This window comes from Natrix helvetica, assembly GCF_964273705.1.
Source record: "Natrix helvetica genome assembly, chromosome: 6".
NCBI lineage: Eukaryota > Metazoa > Chordata > Lepidosauria > Squamata > Natricidae > Natrix > Natrix helvetica.
Window position 1 is genome coordinate 10,426,746 of NC_138553.1, and position 18,279 is coordinate 10,445,024.

The 18,279-nt window shown below is 38.3% G+C and overlaps 1 protein-coding gene across 16 annotated transcripts in view; it reads right to left on the minus strand.

The window, feature by feature from the left end:
- Positions 1 to 18,279, minus strand: part of PLEKHA5 (pleckstrin homology domain containing A5) — a 223,920-nt gene that overhangs the window by 59,972 nt on the left and 145,669 nt on the right. For all 16 annotated transcript variants that reach the window (XM_081958217.1, XM_081958216.1, XM_081958218.1 and 13 more), the window contains exon 10: positions 4,405 to 4,869. In XM_081958217.1, the coding sequence (XP_081814343.1) occupies positions 4,405 to 4,869 (465 nt within the window). The remainder of the gene's footprint in view (positions 1 to 4,404; positions 4,870 to 18,279) is intronic.

Genomic DNA, 18,279 nt, shown 5'->3' on the forward strand with positions numbered 1-18,279 from the left:
AAACCATAGCAAATATCAGGAACACATGCAGAGATAATGCAACTCTATTATTTTTAATTGAAAAAAGGAAGGGTCTTCTCCCCTCTATAAGGAGATTCTCTATTACTTTGAATCTCCTGCCATGAAATGTTCTATCTATCTCTATCTATCGTCTATCTATCTATCTATCTATCTATCTATCTATCTATCTATCTATCTATCTATCTATCTATCTATCATCTATCTATCTATCTATCTATCTATCTATCATCTATCTATCTATCAATCTCTATCATCTATCTATCTATCTATCTATCTATCTATCTATCTATCTATCTATCATCTATCTATCTATCTATCTATCATCTATCATCTATCATCTATCTATCTATCTATCTATCTATCTATCTATCTATCTATCTATCTATCTATCTAGCTATCATCTATCTATCTATCTATCTATCTATCTATCATCTATCTATCATCTATCTATCTATCTATCTATCTATCATCTATCTATCTATCTATCTATCATCTATCTATCATCTATCTATCTATCTATCTATCTATCTATCTATCATCTATCTATCTATCTATCATCTATCTATCTATCTATCTATCTATCTATCTATCTATCTATCTATCTATCATCTATCTATCATCTATCTATCTATCTATCTATCTATCATCTATCTATCATCTATCTATCTATCTATCTATCTATCTATCTATCTATCTATCTATCATCTATCTATCATCTATCTATCTATCTATCTATCTATCTATCATCTATCTATCATCTATCTATCTATCTATCTATCTATCTATCTATCTATCAATCATCTATCTATCATCTATCTATCTATCTATCTATCTATCTATCTATCTATCTATCATCTATCTATCTATCTATCATCTATCTATCTATCTATCATCTATCTATCTATCTATCTATCTATCTATCTATCATCTATCTATCATCTATCTATCTATCTATCTATCATCTATCTATCTATCTATCTATCTATCTATCTATCTATCATCTATCTATCATCTATCTATCTATCTATCATCTATCTATCTATCTATCTATCTATCTATCTATCAATCTATCTATCTATCTATCTATCTATCATCTATCTATCTATCTATCATCTATCTATCTATCTATCTATCTATCTATCTATCTATCATCTATCTATCTATCATCTATCTATCATCTATCTATCTATCTATCTATCTATCTATCTATCTATCTATCTATCTATCTATCTATCATCTATCTATCTATCATCTATCTATCTATCATCTATCTATCATCTATCTATCTATCATCTATCTATCTATCTATCTATCATCTATCTATCATCATCTATCTATCTAACTATCTATCTATCTATCTATCATCTATCTATCTATCTATCTATCTGTCTATCTATCTATCTATCATCTATCTATCATCTATCTATCTATCATCTATCTATCTATCTATCTATCTATCTATCTATCTATCTATCAGCTATCTATCTATCTATCTATCTATCTATCTATCTATCATCTATCTATCTATCATCTATCTATCTATCTATCTATCTATCTATCATCTATCTATCTATCATCTATCTATCTATCTATCTATCTATCTATCTATCTATCTATCTATCTATCATCTATCTATCTATCATCTATCTATCATCTATCTATCATCTATCTATCTATCATCTATCTATCTATCTATCTATCATCTATCTATCATCATCTATCTATCTATCTATCTATCTATCTATCTATCTATCTATCTATCGTCTATCTATCTATCTATCTATCTATCTATCTATCATCTATCTATCATCTATCTATCTATCATCTATCTATCTATCTATCTATCTATCTATCTATCTATCTATCTATCTATCTATCTATCTATCTATCATCTATCTATCTATCTATCTATCTATCTATCTACTATCTATCTATCTATCATCAATCATCTACCTACTACCTACCTACCTACCGCCACAGTGTAACTCTGGGTTGCTTACAATATTAAGATATTAGCAATAGCACTTAGACTTATATACCTCTTTACAGTCCTCTCTAAGCGGTTTACAGAGTCAGCATATTGCTCCTAACAATCTGTGTCCTCATTTTACCCACTTCAGAAGGATGGAAAGCTGAGTCAACCTTGAGACTGGTGGGATTTGAACTGCCAAATTGCAGTCAGCGGAAGTAGCCTGCAGTACTGCACTCTAACCACTGCGCCACCGAGGCTCATAATGCTCTAAGTTTATTAAAACTTCTGCTCTTGACTGTCTATGGCAGGGATGTCAAACTGGCAGCCCGTGGGCCGGATGCATCATGCACAGGCCACGCCCACCCCAGTTCCGCGAATGGGAAAACATCACAAAACATCACGTGACAACAATGTAACGCTGCGTGTTTGACATGGTCTATGGAGATTCTCAGTCATCCAGGTCATGGTTTCCCAAAGGTGCTTTTTAAAGAGGCAACTGGACTTCCTTTGTTTTTTTCTAGAAGACGTTTCACTTCTCATCCAAAAAGAAGAAGCTTTAGAACCTATAGAAGATTCTTGGATGAGAAGTAAAACGTCTTCAAGGAAAAAACAAAGGAAGTCTAGTTGCCTCTTCAAAACGCACCTTTGGGATTCTTGACTGTATTCAATATTCATTGTTCCTTCTGAGTTGTCTTTGGTCAATAGGTTTTCCTGTTGGTATCAGGATTTGGGGTGGGGTGGGTGGGGCCCTTTTGTGCTTTTCTATCAGCAAGGCAAATTGAAGATTTCCTGGACTCCATGCCTGAAAAAGTTTAGTTTTCCAGTGATTAAAACCCCCCAATCACTGCTATTTCTACCTTCCTGCAAGATCTGCATTTTCCCTATACTATTATTTGAAACCTCATTTGATTTAAATTAATCCACATTTTTTTTAGTTATTTTATCAAAGTTTCACTTTAACTTAATTCCTGGAGTATAATATTTAAAATGTAACAATCAGAATTTGCCTCCTAAAAATTCTTTTGCAGAACAAAATATTCTAGTCTTAACTCACTCAGTCATCAGGGACACATTTTAAAAGTCTTTAAGTACTAAAAACACGTATTTTCATGTTTCCATGTATTTCTTTCTGTAAATACAGCAAAAGCCAAGGGCACGGGAAAAATGTTAATTCCGTAACGTTCTGTTTAAATAATTCCCTAGATCACTCAGCCAGTAACAGTTATTAAAGCTGCTAGTGTTTTACATTAAAATGCCTTGCACTGTGTATAAATACCAATAATAATTCAGAAATATTTTGCTGCATTAGACTCATGTTCCAAATAGACTTCAAAGGTATGTTAATGTTAGCATTTTCTGTCATAAAGTTAAAGAAATTCTATTTATGGTTTAGAGAAATAATTGCTCCTTTAGTTGACTGTAACAAAGCTATATAGTTAACACAACCAATTTCAAGGGGTGGGTGGCTCCATTCCAAGCTTTTAAAAACACATCTTTGCCATTAAAACCTGGGCCCTGATAGTGTGGGAGAGCCCAAATCAGGTGGGTTCCTACTGGTTTGGCCCAGTTCAGCTGAGTAGGTAGTAACTTGGCTGGCCACGCCCCTGAAGCGGTTCTATCGGCAGCACCATCTTGGTTTTTGCTTCTGCGCATGCTTCTGTGCATTTTTTAACCTAATGCACATGCGCGCATAGTGCACATCAAGCGTGCAAAGTGTGCCCACGCCCAAAGAAAGCCGGAACCAACCCCTGGCCCACATCATGCTTATATTGATTGTAAAAGGCTGTGATGGTTCTCAGCTGCTGTTTTATGCTGTATGTTATTTATGTTTTTATTTATTTGTTGTATTTCTACTTTTGATTTTGTTTTAACTGTTAGCTGCCCAGTCTTATATACATATGAAATGTGTTACAAATAAATAATAAATGGGAGCGCATGGTTTTCTTGGAGAAAATTCTAATTTAAATCTATCACCATCAGTTAACAGTAGGAAAAATTTCAGCCCAAGATCATCATGGAAACCTAGTGACTTAGCGACTGCTCGAAAAATAGAATTAAAAACTTTAATTAGGGAGGCCAAGTTATCAATTCTGTCTAACCTTAAAAAGAAAGAAAGAAAGAAAGAAAATCTAGGAAGCTGGGCTGAACAAGAAATAAATAAGGAGTGATCTTTCTAGCTAAGATAACCCTTTATTCATGAATAATTATTACTGTTAGACCCAGATATTTGGAATAAGGAGAATTATAAATAATTTCTTTATAGTTTCAGCTGGCATCTCACGGCCTGTTTGAAATATTGTGTAACACGTTCGAGAACCTTTCCAAATCCAATTAATATTCCACAGAACAAAAAATGAATCATCATACATACATTAAGACTTCAGATATTCATGAATTCTGAAATTACTCACCCTCTTGTTTCTTCGTCTTGTCCTTTCCCTCTCTGTATTTTAATCCACTGCTCCAACTGTAACATGGAATTAGTTCTTTGGATGACACGTTCGGATTCTATATGTGAATGCATGGCGTTGTGATGGATCCCATCGGTGGAATCTCCCAGGATGAGGTTTACCGCTTTCTCTGACCCATTTAAATGAACTGGCCTGTAATGGACTGACGAAAGTGCGCTGGCTGGCAAAGTTCCATATTCTGGACCATAGGAATTCAGTTTTACACTGTTGATTTTTGTTAAGGGTCTATCGCGCCCGATTTTCTGAAATCCATATTTTTCTGCTTCTAAACATTTCTTCTCTTCCGTTTTGCAGACTTCTCTGTTCCGCTGATTGTTCTGAGTCTCTGGCTTAATTAGCTCTCGATGGTTGGGAATGTTATTGACTTCACGAGGTGCTGTGCTTTCAAAAGTAATCTTGTCTGCTCTAAAAAAGAAGAAGAAGAAACATGCACTGGAGAACAACATCACTAGGAAACGGGTCACAATTCTGTCTGTTCAACAGGGAACCATGTTTTTCTTCTTCCAGAACAGTCTATCACAGTGATGGCAAACCTTTTATGGTTCGCGTGCCAAAAGCGGGGGGAGAGCAGGGGGGTCATATGCAGGTGTGCCACACCCATAATTCTATGTGCACAACCCCAGCATGCATGCGCACACAACCAGTGCTCCCCCCCCCCCATTTTTGCCGTGCTTTTTTCACCCTCCCCAGACTCCAGAGGCTTTATAGGAGCCTGGGGAGGGCAAAAACAGCCTCCCCGGAGGCCCTCTGGAGGCTTCAGGAGCTTCCTTGAAGCCTCCGGAGCGTGAAAAACCAGCTCTACGGGCAGACCGGAATTTAAGGAATAGATTTCCGGTTTGCTCATAGGGCCAGTTTTAGCCCTATGGAGCCTTCAGAGGGCTTCCCTGAAGGCTCTGGAGGGCAAAAAACGACCCTATAAGCAAGCCGGAAGATGTTATCCTTCAAACAGTTGCAATTACAGGTAATCCTCGGGTTACAACTATTCATTTACTGACCATTCGAAGTTGCAACAGCACTGAAAAAATGGACTTATTACTGTTTTCACACTTATGACCGTTGTAACATCCCCATGATCAAGTGATCAACAATTCAGACGCTTGGCAACTGGCCTGCATGGGTGGTCCTCGACATAACGACAGTTCCTTTAGTGACAATTCAAAGTTACAATGGCTCTGAAAAAAGGGACTTGAGACCGTTTTTCACAGTTGCGACCATTGCAGCACCCCCATGATCACGTGATCAAAACCCAGACACTTGGCAACTGGCTCATATTTATGACGGTCGCAGTATCCCGGGGTCATGGGATCCCCTTTTGAGAACTTCTGATGAGCAAAGTCAACGGGGAAAAGCCCGATTCACTTAACAGCCGTGTTACTAACTTTAACAACTGCAGCAATTCATTCAACAACCGTGGCAAGAAAGATCGTAAAGTGGGCTAAAGCTCACTCCACAAATGTCTCATTTAGCAACAGAAATTTTGGGCTCAGCTGCGGTCATAAGTCAAGGACTACCTGTACATGCCATTGGTGAGACCACCTTGAAACAGTTTGACTTGCCTACTTGAGTGATTTTTGAATGGCAAAAAGAAAGAAAGAAAGAAAGAAAGAAGGAAGGAAGGAAGGAAGGAAGGAAGGAAGGAAGGAAGGAAGGAAAGAAAGAAAGAAAGAAAGAAAGAAAGAAAGAAAGAAAGAAAGAAAGAAAGAAAGAAAGAAAGAAAGAAAGAAAGAAAGAATTGGGCGAATGGTTCCAATGAATTCCGTGCTTATGCATGGTAGGGAATCCATCACCCATTATTCAGCCAAGCATGGGAAGGACGTCAATGGACAGGGGACATCCTAAACACTCTTTGTATCTGCAGTGTGGTTGGATGGGTATTAAAATTATAGAGATAAGGCTAAGAAGCTGTTCTGTTGTTGTTTTTTTGCTCTTAAAACCATGTTAACTTTATTTTAGGGCTTATTACTACAGCCTTCGTTTTTCATTACAGAACAGTAGAAAATATTAGTTTTCAAAACTATGTTTGGAGCTGAATTTTGGGGTCCCAAAGAAAGAATCCACGCCTAATTCTGTCCCTCATCCCCTCAGCCATTTCTTGAATTCCCCGGCGCTGGAATCTCATTTCCATAGCTTTACCTGTTCGTTTCATTACTCGTTTAATTTCTCTGGTGCATTTCCAGTAAAATAGAATGGCTTATGAGATAACAGTAAAACCAATCTTTAATATGGCTGCTTTGTTGTGTTTCATCACAACAGAACAGCCATCATTCTTGACAGCCTCTGAGAATAATATACAAATACAATAAGCAAATACATGCTTTTAAAAAAAAACCATTCTTTAAAAAAAGCAGGAAAGGAAAATAAGCAGGAAACCTAACAAGCAGTTTCATGGTGGCTGTTCTACTTGGGTGGACAGCCATCTTTTAAAAATATAGCATGAGAACCACTCAAACAAGAGTTTCATTAAGTTGGGAGACTGTCCCTGAGAAAGACCAACTCCGGACTATGACTCCAATCCTCCAACATAAATCCAAGTAGAACTTTCCCAGGGAATCTAAATCAGGGGTCCCCAACCTCTGGGCGCCTGTCCACTAATGGGCCGTGAACTATTTGCAACCGGGCTGCAGAAACAGAGGGCAAACGCACGTATCCTCACTTGCACGAGCAGCGGGCAAGTGTGTGCACACATGTTCTAGTTACATGAGTGGCAGGCGGAAGTGCACGCCACTCACGCAAATGGAGCGGCATACACGTTTGCCAGCCACTCACGCAAAATCAGCCCCCCCCACCCCCCCGCAGTCTGCAAAGCCAGAAAGGTTGGGGAATGGGGAACTCTCATCTAAAAAGTTAGCTGTATGTCTTCTATTTTTTATGTATTTGGGTCCTTAAATTGGCCAGGTATCTGACAGGCAAGAAGTATATTGCTTTTGAGATTGATGTTACGTGGTCCTATTATTCTTCCACTTAATCAGCTGCATTTTGCAATGACTGTGGCTTTGGATATTTTTTAAAAAGTGAATCATTACAGTAATCCAATTGATAAAATTATGAAGGTCTGAACCCAACTAGGTTCAATATCCTCCTTGTTTGTCTCCAGTGATATGTTGAAATAAAGGAAAATCCTCAGGTTAGGGACTTGTTCCTTCACGAGAGTGCTACCTTCTCCACTACAATTCAAGGAAGCCTCTGTACTAGTTGTAGCTTTGCTTGATTAGGATGCTCTACAGAGAGTTACCCATTCCCTGCTCAGCCTCATGGCTTGACTACTGCAATATACCCTAAATGGAGCTGCCCTCGAAGACTACCTGGAAGTTTCATCTGGTCCAAAATGCAATGGTATAATAGTGATGGGCATGCCTCAATATGCCCATGTCATACCTCTGCTTCGTAAGCTGCACTGGTTGCCAATTTGCTCCAGGTGCAATTTGAGATGCTAGTTGTTACCTGCAAAGCCCTTCATGGCATAGGGCCAGATCCCTTGAGGGAATCACATATATCCCATATATGCCTGGTTAATTTGATCTGGTAGGGTTGCTGCACTCCAGGTTCCTTCAATTAAAGGAATGTCATCTATCAGGATCCTGGAAGCAGTCTTCCTCTGTAGTAGTGCCTGCCCTCTGGAATAACATTCCCCTTGAAATTTGGGTGGCTGCTTGAAGGAACTTGAAGATCTGACTTTTCACCCACACCTTTAGTGAGAGTTGAGTGATGCTCCCATGGACTGTGTTGAGTTTATTTCTATTCCAGTCCAGTTTTTGTCATCTTGCTATCTTTTATTCCTTATTTCAGTTTCTGATTGCATTTTTAAAAATGTGTTTTACTTGCGAGCCACCCAGTCTTTGGCAGTCGGTTGGCATACAAATTTAACAAATGCCATCTTAGTTTCCAGTTCTGATAACCCCTTATCCACAGCACCTCTCTCTTACCTAGTTTCCACTTCAGTTTGTTGCCCCCAACCAAATATTAGTTATATGGTAATGGCATACAAAAAGGGGTAATTGTTTTATCATAGCCACTGCCCCAAAGTACCATAGGTATCTATATCTATAGGGCAGGAACCATATATAACGTATTTTTTCAGAGTATAAGACGCACCCTTTTCCCTCAAAAAGAGGGTGAAAATCTGGGTGTGTCTTATACACTGAATACAGCATTTTGGGTCTCCTGAAACCCCACCGCCTTTGCAAAAATGGCCATGCATAGCTTTTAGAAGGCTTTCAGAGAGCTCCTGGGAGCTGGGGAGGGCAAAATTGAGCAAAGAATGGGCTGCTTTTTGCTTGTTTTTGCCCCCCCCCCAGCCCCCAGGAGCACTCTACAAGCCTCCTAAAGGCTATGCATGCCCTTTTTTTTGACAAAAAAAACTCATTTTTGGGAGTTCTGCAGAGTGCAAAAACTTTTTTTTTTTAATTTGCCTCTTCAAAATCTTGGTGCTTCTTATACTCCGGTGCGTCTTATACTCTGAAAAATATAGTATACATACCTACATACGTAAAGTAATATGCTTGGGAAAATGACATGTGTCACTTTAGATGTGTGATGTAACTAGAAAAGGACCAGAAATATTGTCCACTACCTGTTCCTCACTCTTTCACATTTGAGTCTGATAATCAGGATGGTTTTTAGCCTGAGAATGAGGATGGGTCCATCATCTACCACAGATCCCCTGAAAAGCCTTCAACCTAGCCCTAACACTGACTGCAATTTTTTATTCAGAACCAGAGCGTAAGAGTCTCAAAATTTTATTTACAGCCAGATTTTTACAGCCAGTGCCTGAAATGAAAGGTGCAGTCCTTTAAGCCATAAACATATCCGGATGATATACTGTGATATAAATGCATAAAAATAGCCTGATTGATAAAAGATAAGTCAGTATCTTAAGGTAGAAATTTACTTCTCAGTAGCCAACCAGATGCCTCTGGTGTGCTCATAAGCAGGACCGTTATTATATTCCTAACACTCTCCTGCTGTAGCTTCTAGATGCCTGCTGCTCCTAATCTAGAGGTGACATTAAATTTTCGGGATGAACAGCTCTTAATTTACCTGTCCTCCAATCCCTTTTTACAGCTATCCAGGTTGGCGGCCATTGCTATGTTTGGTGATAATAAATTTCACAAAGTAATTATACACTATGGGAAGACAATTTTCCTTTTGTCTTGTTTCCTTTAAATCTCCTTCCAATCGGATTCAGTGGATGATCCCTGCATCCCTGTTACGAGAGAGGGAGGGAGAAAAATTCTTCCCATTGATTTTCTCCATGCTATGCAGAATAGATTAGCACCTTAAACATGTCATCACTCCATCACGGTTTTTCACAATACCTACTCTTCCCCCCATTTTCTGCCCGTCTACTGAACGAGAGAGATGTCTTTTTTATGATATGCCTGTCTCACCTCAAATTACAAAGCAGAACTGTCCAAAAAACTGCTACAGCCTATTGCTACAGCAAAGGAGTTCAAATCCCCAATCATTTTGATTGCCCTCTTCAAACCTTTGGCCAGTTTTGTTATATTCTTTATGGAATGAGACAGCCAAAAACACCTACAGTATCTCACTTATATGCTAATTGTTCCTGACTCTTTGGGAGGCGGTGCTCATCTCCGTTTCTAAGCCGAAGAGACAGCGCTGTCCAAAGACGTCTCCTTGGTCATGTGGCTGGCATGACTAAACACCAAAGGTGCACGGAAAAGCGTTACCTTCCCACCAAAGGTGGTTCCTATTTTTCTACTTGCATTTTTATATGCTTTCGAACTGCTAGGTTGGCAGAAGCTGGGACAAAGTAACGGGAGCTCACTCCGTTACGTGGCGCTAGGGATTCAAACTGTCGAACTGCCAACCTTTCTGATTGACAAGCTCAGTGTCTTAGCCACTGAGCCACTGTATCCCTACCATATGTACCATAGTACTTCCAGATGTACATAGAATTGTTTATTTACTAACGGTACTTATATACCGCCAACTTCTAAAGACCCAGCAGTTAATAAAAGTTATGTATGACAACATTTTAAAAATAACATCCCACTTTTCCTCCAGAAGCTCAAGGCAATACACACTTAATGCCTTCCAAATTTCCTTTACAAGAAACCTGTGAAATGCTCTGGGCTGGAAAAAAATGAACTGGCCCAAAGTCATGCAATCGGCTTCCATGATGGAGACATTGAACCTGGTCCTAATTTAACAACACTTGAACCACTGTCCCACATGAACTCCTCCAAATTTGGATTGGGAATGTTGCTAATAATTTTTGCATTACAAGTTGCTTTGTTGAAGAGGGTGGCTGCCTTTAAAATGAAGCGGTAGCAGCATTTCCACATTTTTTGGTGTGCATTACACATGACAATTATCCAATTTTACAAGCTTTCTTCTGGCAGTCTTTAAACAAACGCATGGTTGTTAAATGAACACGGCAGTCGTTAAACAAGTCCATTCCCCCCAATGGGTATTTTTGCCATGAAAGAGAAGCAAATGTCTGGGAAACACTGGGAAAACACGCAGAAATTGTGTGGGATACTACAAACAAGTGTAATTGCAAGCCGGTTGCCAAACACCCAAAATACGATCCTATGACTGCAGGGTGGCTGTAGGAACTTAAAACAGGTTGTAAGTAGCTGCAGAGAAGTCTGTTGTAAATTCGACCAGTCGCTAAGCGACTTGTTGTTAAGTGAAGATTACCTTTAACTATCAAATCTTGCATCTTGTCTTTTTATGTAACTTGAGACCATATGCACCAAAGACAAATTCCTTGTGTGTCCAATCATACTTGGCTAATAAAGAGTATTCTATTCTATTCTATTCTATTCTATTCTATTCTATTCTATTCTATTCTATTCTATTCTATTCTATTCTCTCCTCTCCTATCTCACCAGGCGTTATATTCCAGGCTGCTTTTGTTAAATCTAACCTCTTGCTAAATATTGATCTTTGAAACAACCTAGGTGATTCTGGGTAATGCATTCTGGCCTTTTGCATAACAAATATCTGAAGGCTTTTATCTGAAACATTCAATTTCTGTTCTGCACAATCAATGGTCTACTAAATAAGCAAGGAATGTCTGTGAAGTCTAGGTTTTAAGCATTTTTTTAAACATGTTTTCAATGCCATGCAAACAGGTTGCCCAAGATGTAATGCATCTGCATTCCATTCCTTAAAAATAAAAAAAATCTCTCACACAATGGTTGATGTAGTGGCAATTTGCATTCTACTTCGAACATTGTGGAAAGGCCCAGAAGGATTTCAAAATTCTATCCCATAGAACCAAGTCTTCAGCTTTAAATATATGCACACAAAGGAGGTTTTTCAATTGGAGGAGCTGCTTTATGATTCATTTTATTCTGAGGCCTGAGAATGAATATTCCCATGACATCTTACAAAGCAACAAGAAAAACAAAACACTTGAAACACAAAAGGAGCTATCTGGTAATAAATCAGGAAGCAGAAATGAAGCTGCAGTCGTAGAAAAACAGTACATGACACATCTTTTTTTTTTAAAAAAAAAAAGCATATGTGGACTTTTATCTTCATTCAAACCATATATAAAGGTAAAGGTGATGCAATTGAAAAAAAAAACCCTATGAAAATTGGTTTTTCAATCATTGACGCCATAAACAAAATTAACAACTGTTCTGTGGAAAAAGCAAGTAAACCCTTGCTCTAATAGTTGGCATTGCCCCTTTGGCAGAATCTGCCTCAGGGAAATATTTCTTCTAACTGTCTTTCTCAGGGGTGTCACACTAGATTTCTTCGAGGACAAGATCAGCATTGTAGTTCTCCTCTGCAGGCTGGCCAAGAAGGAGGGTGGTAGTGGTGGTGGAAGATGGGATGGACGCCTCCTGCAGCACCCTGCTGGCCAAAATGGCAGGGTACAGGACGTCTTCCAAGCCAAAAATGGGGCGCGGGGGGTGGGACTGCGTGTGGGCCCCCCCGTGCCCCAGTTTGGGAGCCAGAGTCACCGCAGGCCATTCTTTTACTATTTCCAGATTTAAGCACCCCATGGGTCGTATGTGGCCCGCGGGCCTTGAGTTTGACACCTCTGGTCTATCCGTTTATCTGTTTCTGATACTGGATTTTTTTTTCCTCTACTCTTCCATGCAGAAGTTTTTCAACTGTGTGATACTTGAGGGCTTTCTTGCATCGACAGCTTGTGTCAAATCACCTCAGAACAACTTGGTTTAGATTCAATTCTGGGCTTTGTCTTGGCCATTCCAGAATCCAGCAATTTTTTGGTGGAGTCATTCAAATGTTGTGAGTTATTGTCATATTGCAAAGTCCACGTTGGGTTGAGATTCAATTTTATGACAGATGGCCTCACATCTTGCCAAGGTACAATGAAGAATTCATAGTGGATTATGAGCTGCCTGGGTCCTGAGGCAACAAAACAGACAAAAATATTTCCATTATCATGCCTTACACCTGATGAAATGCAGACCTTGGGCTTTGACAAAGAAGTCTTCTGGTACTGGACCAAGTAATTTTATCCTTGTCTTGTCTGTCCAGAAGTCCTAGTCTTCATCAAGTTATTTATGAGCAAACTTTGGGTCTTGACCTGATATTTTTCGGGTCACCAAAGGGTTCCTCTGGACACTCTTACTCTGTAGATCTCATTTGTCCTTAAATATATTTTACGGATAGATTTATGTACTTTGACAACAATAGTGATGAGAGCTACCTGTAGGGCATATGATGAAATTCTAGCATTCTTAGAGATGTCTTTCAACATCTTTCTTTCTGCTCTCTGCTTCAACTTGTTGGGATTGAGTGCTTGGACCTGTTGATGATTGTCTGGAACCTTCTCCACTTGCAGTTATCTTCCAGAGAGCAGAGAGTTTGCTGTTCAATTGTTTGGTGATCTTTTAAAATTCCTTCAGATTCCCTTCAAATCAGATTCAGAGACATCTATAACCCTTCTGAAGGCTTCAAAGAACTCTTTTGATCTATGTACACACTTCAACAACAAAGACCAAATCAAACTAAAATCTGAGTTCAAATAACAGAGATTTCTCCCAGATACACTCTAACAATCTTCTTTTAAAAAGGGGACACCTGATCTGTGCATTCTAATTTTAAATATCTGAGGTAGCAATAAATGTACAGATGTATTCAGTATGTCCACATGTGAAATCTGCATTTATGTTTATTTAAATTACACAACGGACTGCAAAATATAAGTGGTACGTGATACTTGCAGATCATATCCCCTTCTATTTATCAATATTGTTGAAATGAAGATCAGACATCTCTATGTTGAAGAAGTCAACAATTTCAAGGGAATAAAACTTCTACAATTCTGCCTTCTGCATTTTTCCTAAAGGCAAAAGAACTTCATTTTCAAAATGGCAACATAAAGAGAAGAAATAAAAAAGGCAAGACAACTTTCTCCCTGGAGGATGGAAAAGCATGATTTCTGTGGCTTCTTTTTATCTGCCAAGGACTGGAATCTTGACTGATATAAAGCCAAATGTCTTTTCAAAAAATGCAATCTTAAGAAGTCTCTAGTTCAAATTCCCAGTGCCAGCTGTTTCAGCATATTAAAGGGGAACATTAATACATTTTGAACTTCTCATGGTCACTGACATCTTAAAAATTTGGTAAAATTCTAGTTACTTCTTTTCTGAAAAACAGTTGTGGCGTTAGGAATTATAACTTGAGGCAAGTATCTGCTGACTTGGTCTGTGGTGTACGCACGATAATTGTATGCTTTTAAAACCAGCAAGAGCTGCACGGTTAGCATATTTACCCAAGAAAAACTGAGCAAAAAAGGTCAATTGCTCATTTCTCTTGGCTTCCATCCACATTTCCTTTCTTCTTTCTGAGCTACTCCATAGTTCCAGTCTTACAACCTACCGAGTTATGGCCTTTCAGACAACCTTTGGCTCAATTCTGATTTTCAAGAGCTTCTCTTTCTTTAAGGCAGCTGTTACCAGCATCAACACAATTCGGTAGAGTCAATTGACCTTTGGGAAACATTTTCAGGAAACTACTGAGAAAGAGGACTTTAGAAAGTCAGCCTGGTGCCATTTTGTACATTTTGATATGAATCCAAAGATCATGTAAAAGTCTGTAGAGATTCTCAGTCATCTAAGTCCTGGTTGTTCCTTGTTTTTTTCTTTGAAGACGTTTCGTTTCTCATCGGATGATGATAAAAAACATGGAAGTCCAGTTGCCTCCTGTTAAAGCACCTTTGGGGCAAGAATTATGTAGTTCAGTGGTTCCCAGCCTGTGGGTTGGGACCCCTTTGGGGGTCGAACGACCCTTTCACAGGGGTCGCCTAAGACCATCGGAAAACACATATTTTCGAAAAAATACGGAAAACATAAAATAATTTTATGGTTGGGGGTCACCACAACATGAGGAACTGTATTAAAGGGTCGCGGCATTAGGAAGGTTGAGACCCATTGATGTAGCTCTTCCTCTCTTTCTGCTTTCAGTTATAATCTTTTTGTCTAAGTTTTTCTCAAAATATTCAGGATTCATCTACCAATTTTTTTCCTCTTCATCTTCACCCTTGAGGCAATCTAACTTTTGATTTTTTTTTAAAGAAATGTAACCTTCATTGCGACCGTTGTTTCAAGGTCCTTTTGTTTTGTTTTGATTTTGCTGAAGCAGAGGTCTTCTCCTCTTATTTTTCACATCACAAACTACTGTTTCATTTTTACTTCTTTCCCTTGGAAACCATCATATAGTTTTGTCCTGGTTCCTTTTGCTTCTCTCTTCAGGGTTGTTCTACTCTTTTTTAGGTTTGTTCCAGCCCAAACCAGGTCTCAGGTTTCCTTAATTGAATTTAGATTTTCCTTCCATCCTACGATGATTAGATGCCATTTTCATACTAATAATCTTTTTCCTTAGCTAATAATCCTTTTTAAATCCTTCACTGACATTCAAACTGCATGAGATGAAAATATCTGTTTCTGTACTTTATTCTTTTACCTCTGTTCAGTTGTACTTTCCCTGGAAATACTGTTCTCTTCTGCCTTGATCCTGCTTCTTTGCTGAATGTCACTTTTTTCCAATCTCAACTTCCTGCTTTTAAAAGTCTTTCATTTTTAAACCTCAAACTTACTTTCTCTATCTTTTGGCACATGTACCCGGATGCCTTATTTGGAAAGCTGAGACCTAGATGGTGAATGTGTCCTGCCACATACATCAACCAATTTAGGTTAATTACCACTTTTTTTCCCTAGTTAAGTAATACAACAACTGCTACTCTTTTCTCCATAAGAATGGGGAATGCCATTCTTTATTAAGTCATCCAACTTTATCAAAATGTATGGGGATTCCTACAGTCACACCCCTCTTATATTTTATAGCCTTTCATCGAATGTTTAACTTAATTTGAAATGTGAAGGCCCAGAAAAATCAAAAGGAGGGAGAGAGAAAAATAGAGCAGGGGGAGAATAGTTTTCTGAAAAATGTTTCCCTTGATTTTTCCTGTAGAAAAATAGGAAACAATGGAAAAACCGAACACCCTTGAAATAGTTTTTGATTTTAGAATATTTAGCATTACTTCCAATTTAAGATGTTATTAACTGAAAGCGGCACGAAGGGACCCAGAAAACTTCCACTAATTGTGATTGTTGCTTGCTTTCATTTGGTGACATTTCTACATAAGCTTTATTTTTGTTTTCATGTTTTCCTACTGTAGATACTAAAATACGTACTAGCATAGAATGCATCAGTCTAAAATTCTCTTTTGGAAAATGTCTTCATTTGCAATTCCATTTGGACAAGGCACAGGCATTTCTCATATATTGATTGCTTCATTAAATGCTTTTGGTCTGTGCACTGAAGGTAAAACGATCAGGCTGGATTATGTTCATAAGTGCTTGGGATGAATGAGAAGGACTGTATAAAATCCTTCAACATATTCTGATGGCTTATGCAGCTTGAATGGGACCAATATCCAGCCAAAACTTATTTATAGCTACAAATTAAAGCAGAGATGAAGCTAGTTTTATTTCTTGCTGAAAAATTCCAAGATTTTGAGAATAGAAACAGGTACAGATGATTGCCTCCTACTTGTTTTGGCTTCTATTTTATTCAATCTCCATCAAATAGCTTAGGTTAAAACCATACTCTTCACTTCTAAATCTGATGGCGAACCTATGGCAGGTGGCATGCAGAGCCCTCTCTGGGGCACATGAGCCGTTGTCCAAGCCCAGCTCCACGCGCACATGCCTCCTACTGGCCAGTGGGGGGCTGGGCGCATGCGGGAGACACACAAGCATGTGAGGGGGGGTTGTGGGTGCATGCGGGGTGTGTGGGCGTGTGAAGGGGTCACACATGCATGAGTGGGGCACACACCGGGGGTCGTACATGTGCACGGTAGTCACATTGCATTATGGGTGTGCACACACGCGCACGCTTTCGGCACTAAGCGATGAAAAGGTTAACCATCACTGACTTATAATGTCCCTCATTTTTAATTTCTTCCCTGCTCTTTTAGTCCACCGCTCCTTCTCTCACTGTATCATGTCTGTTTGTTTCCAATTTAACTTTTAACTGATTTGATCTAATCATTTATTTCAGAGACTTTACAATATCTGAGAAATGTTAGGAATACTGGGTAATTACAAAAAAAAAAAAAAAAAAACCTGTAGCATGGAGCCAATCTGAACAGTAGCAAGTTTTCACTAATAATATTAAGGTAATTTCACTGCTGGTTGAAAGCAACAGTGCATATTATACCAATATTGTAAGATAGCTAATATATTATAATAGGATAATATGCCATAACCGATGAAATAATTTCTTAGTATAAAAGTGAAAATAACTGTAATATAAAAAATGGAACTTTTTAACTGGAAAAGCTAAACTTTATTGCATAAAGATTCTATTTCAAATTACCTAAATTATGAGATAATAATCAGCAATATAGCCAAATGAGGATTTATTTCATTGTCTGAATGTCAGATTTGCTTATTCAAAACAACGAGCATTATTTAGTCTCAGTAAACCTCTCTGATCATTACTACCTGAATCTACTTATAACCAAAATGAAGAAAATTAACAGAGAGAGAGAGAGAGGGAGAGGGAGGGAGGGAGGGAGGGAGGGAGGGAGGGAGGGAGGGAGAGAGAGAGAGAGAGAGAGAGAGAGAGAGAGAGAGAGAGAGAGAGAGAGAGAGAGAGAGAAGAGAGGAGAGACATTTACAATTGAGACTCTACGAGAAAATAACTTTGGGAAAATGTAGATTATAGATATACACTAGGACAACAGAAGTCTAGAGAAATATGCTATGTTATAATATAGTATTCAGACTGCATTATACAAAAATACAGATTTAGAATAGAAATTATGAGTTACTGGTTCAACATGAAAAGCGCAAAACTCTTTTTATTCCACAGTAATAATAGCAATTTTTCAGATATCAAATGGTTATTTTAGAGTTAAAAAGTATAAGAATACAAAGGGGAAGGATTCAGGTTCCCTCTCCTTTATACTTTAGGTATCATTTTCCTTCTAAAATAGCATAAAATATGACTATTTTGATTTTTTCAGCTCCTAGAATGGAGATGAAAATATCTAAGTCCAATCTGAAAAGCACTACTTATTTTAGCTATTACAAATAATCAGGGCAGTAAATAGGAAGAGGGAAAGTGGGTTGGAGTTTTGTTTTGTTCTTTTGCAGTTGACATGTTCCAATTCCCAGGGCTCAGAAGCAAAACTAAACAAAAGCTTTCATTCTTGGGATGCTAATCTTTTTCTAAAACATTATCTAGCTTAATAATACACTGTAAATAACCAAAAATAAATACAGTGTTTTAATAGAAGCAGCCAAGAATCAAATCAGGGAAAGGACATCCTATTCAAAGTAGATTAAACATCTA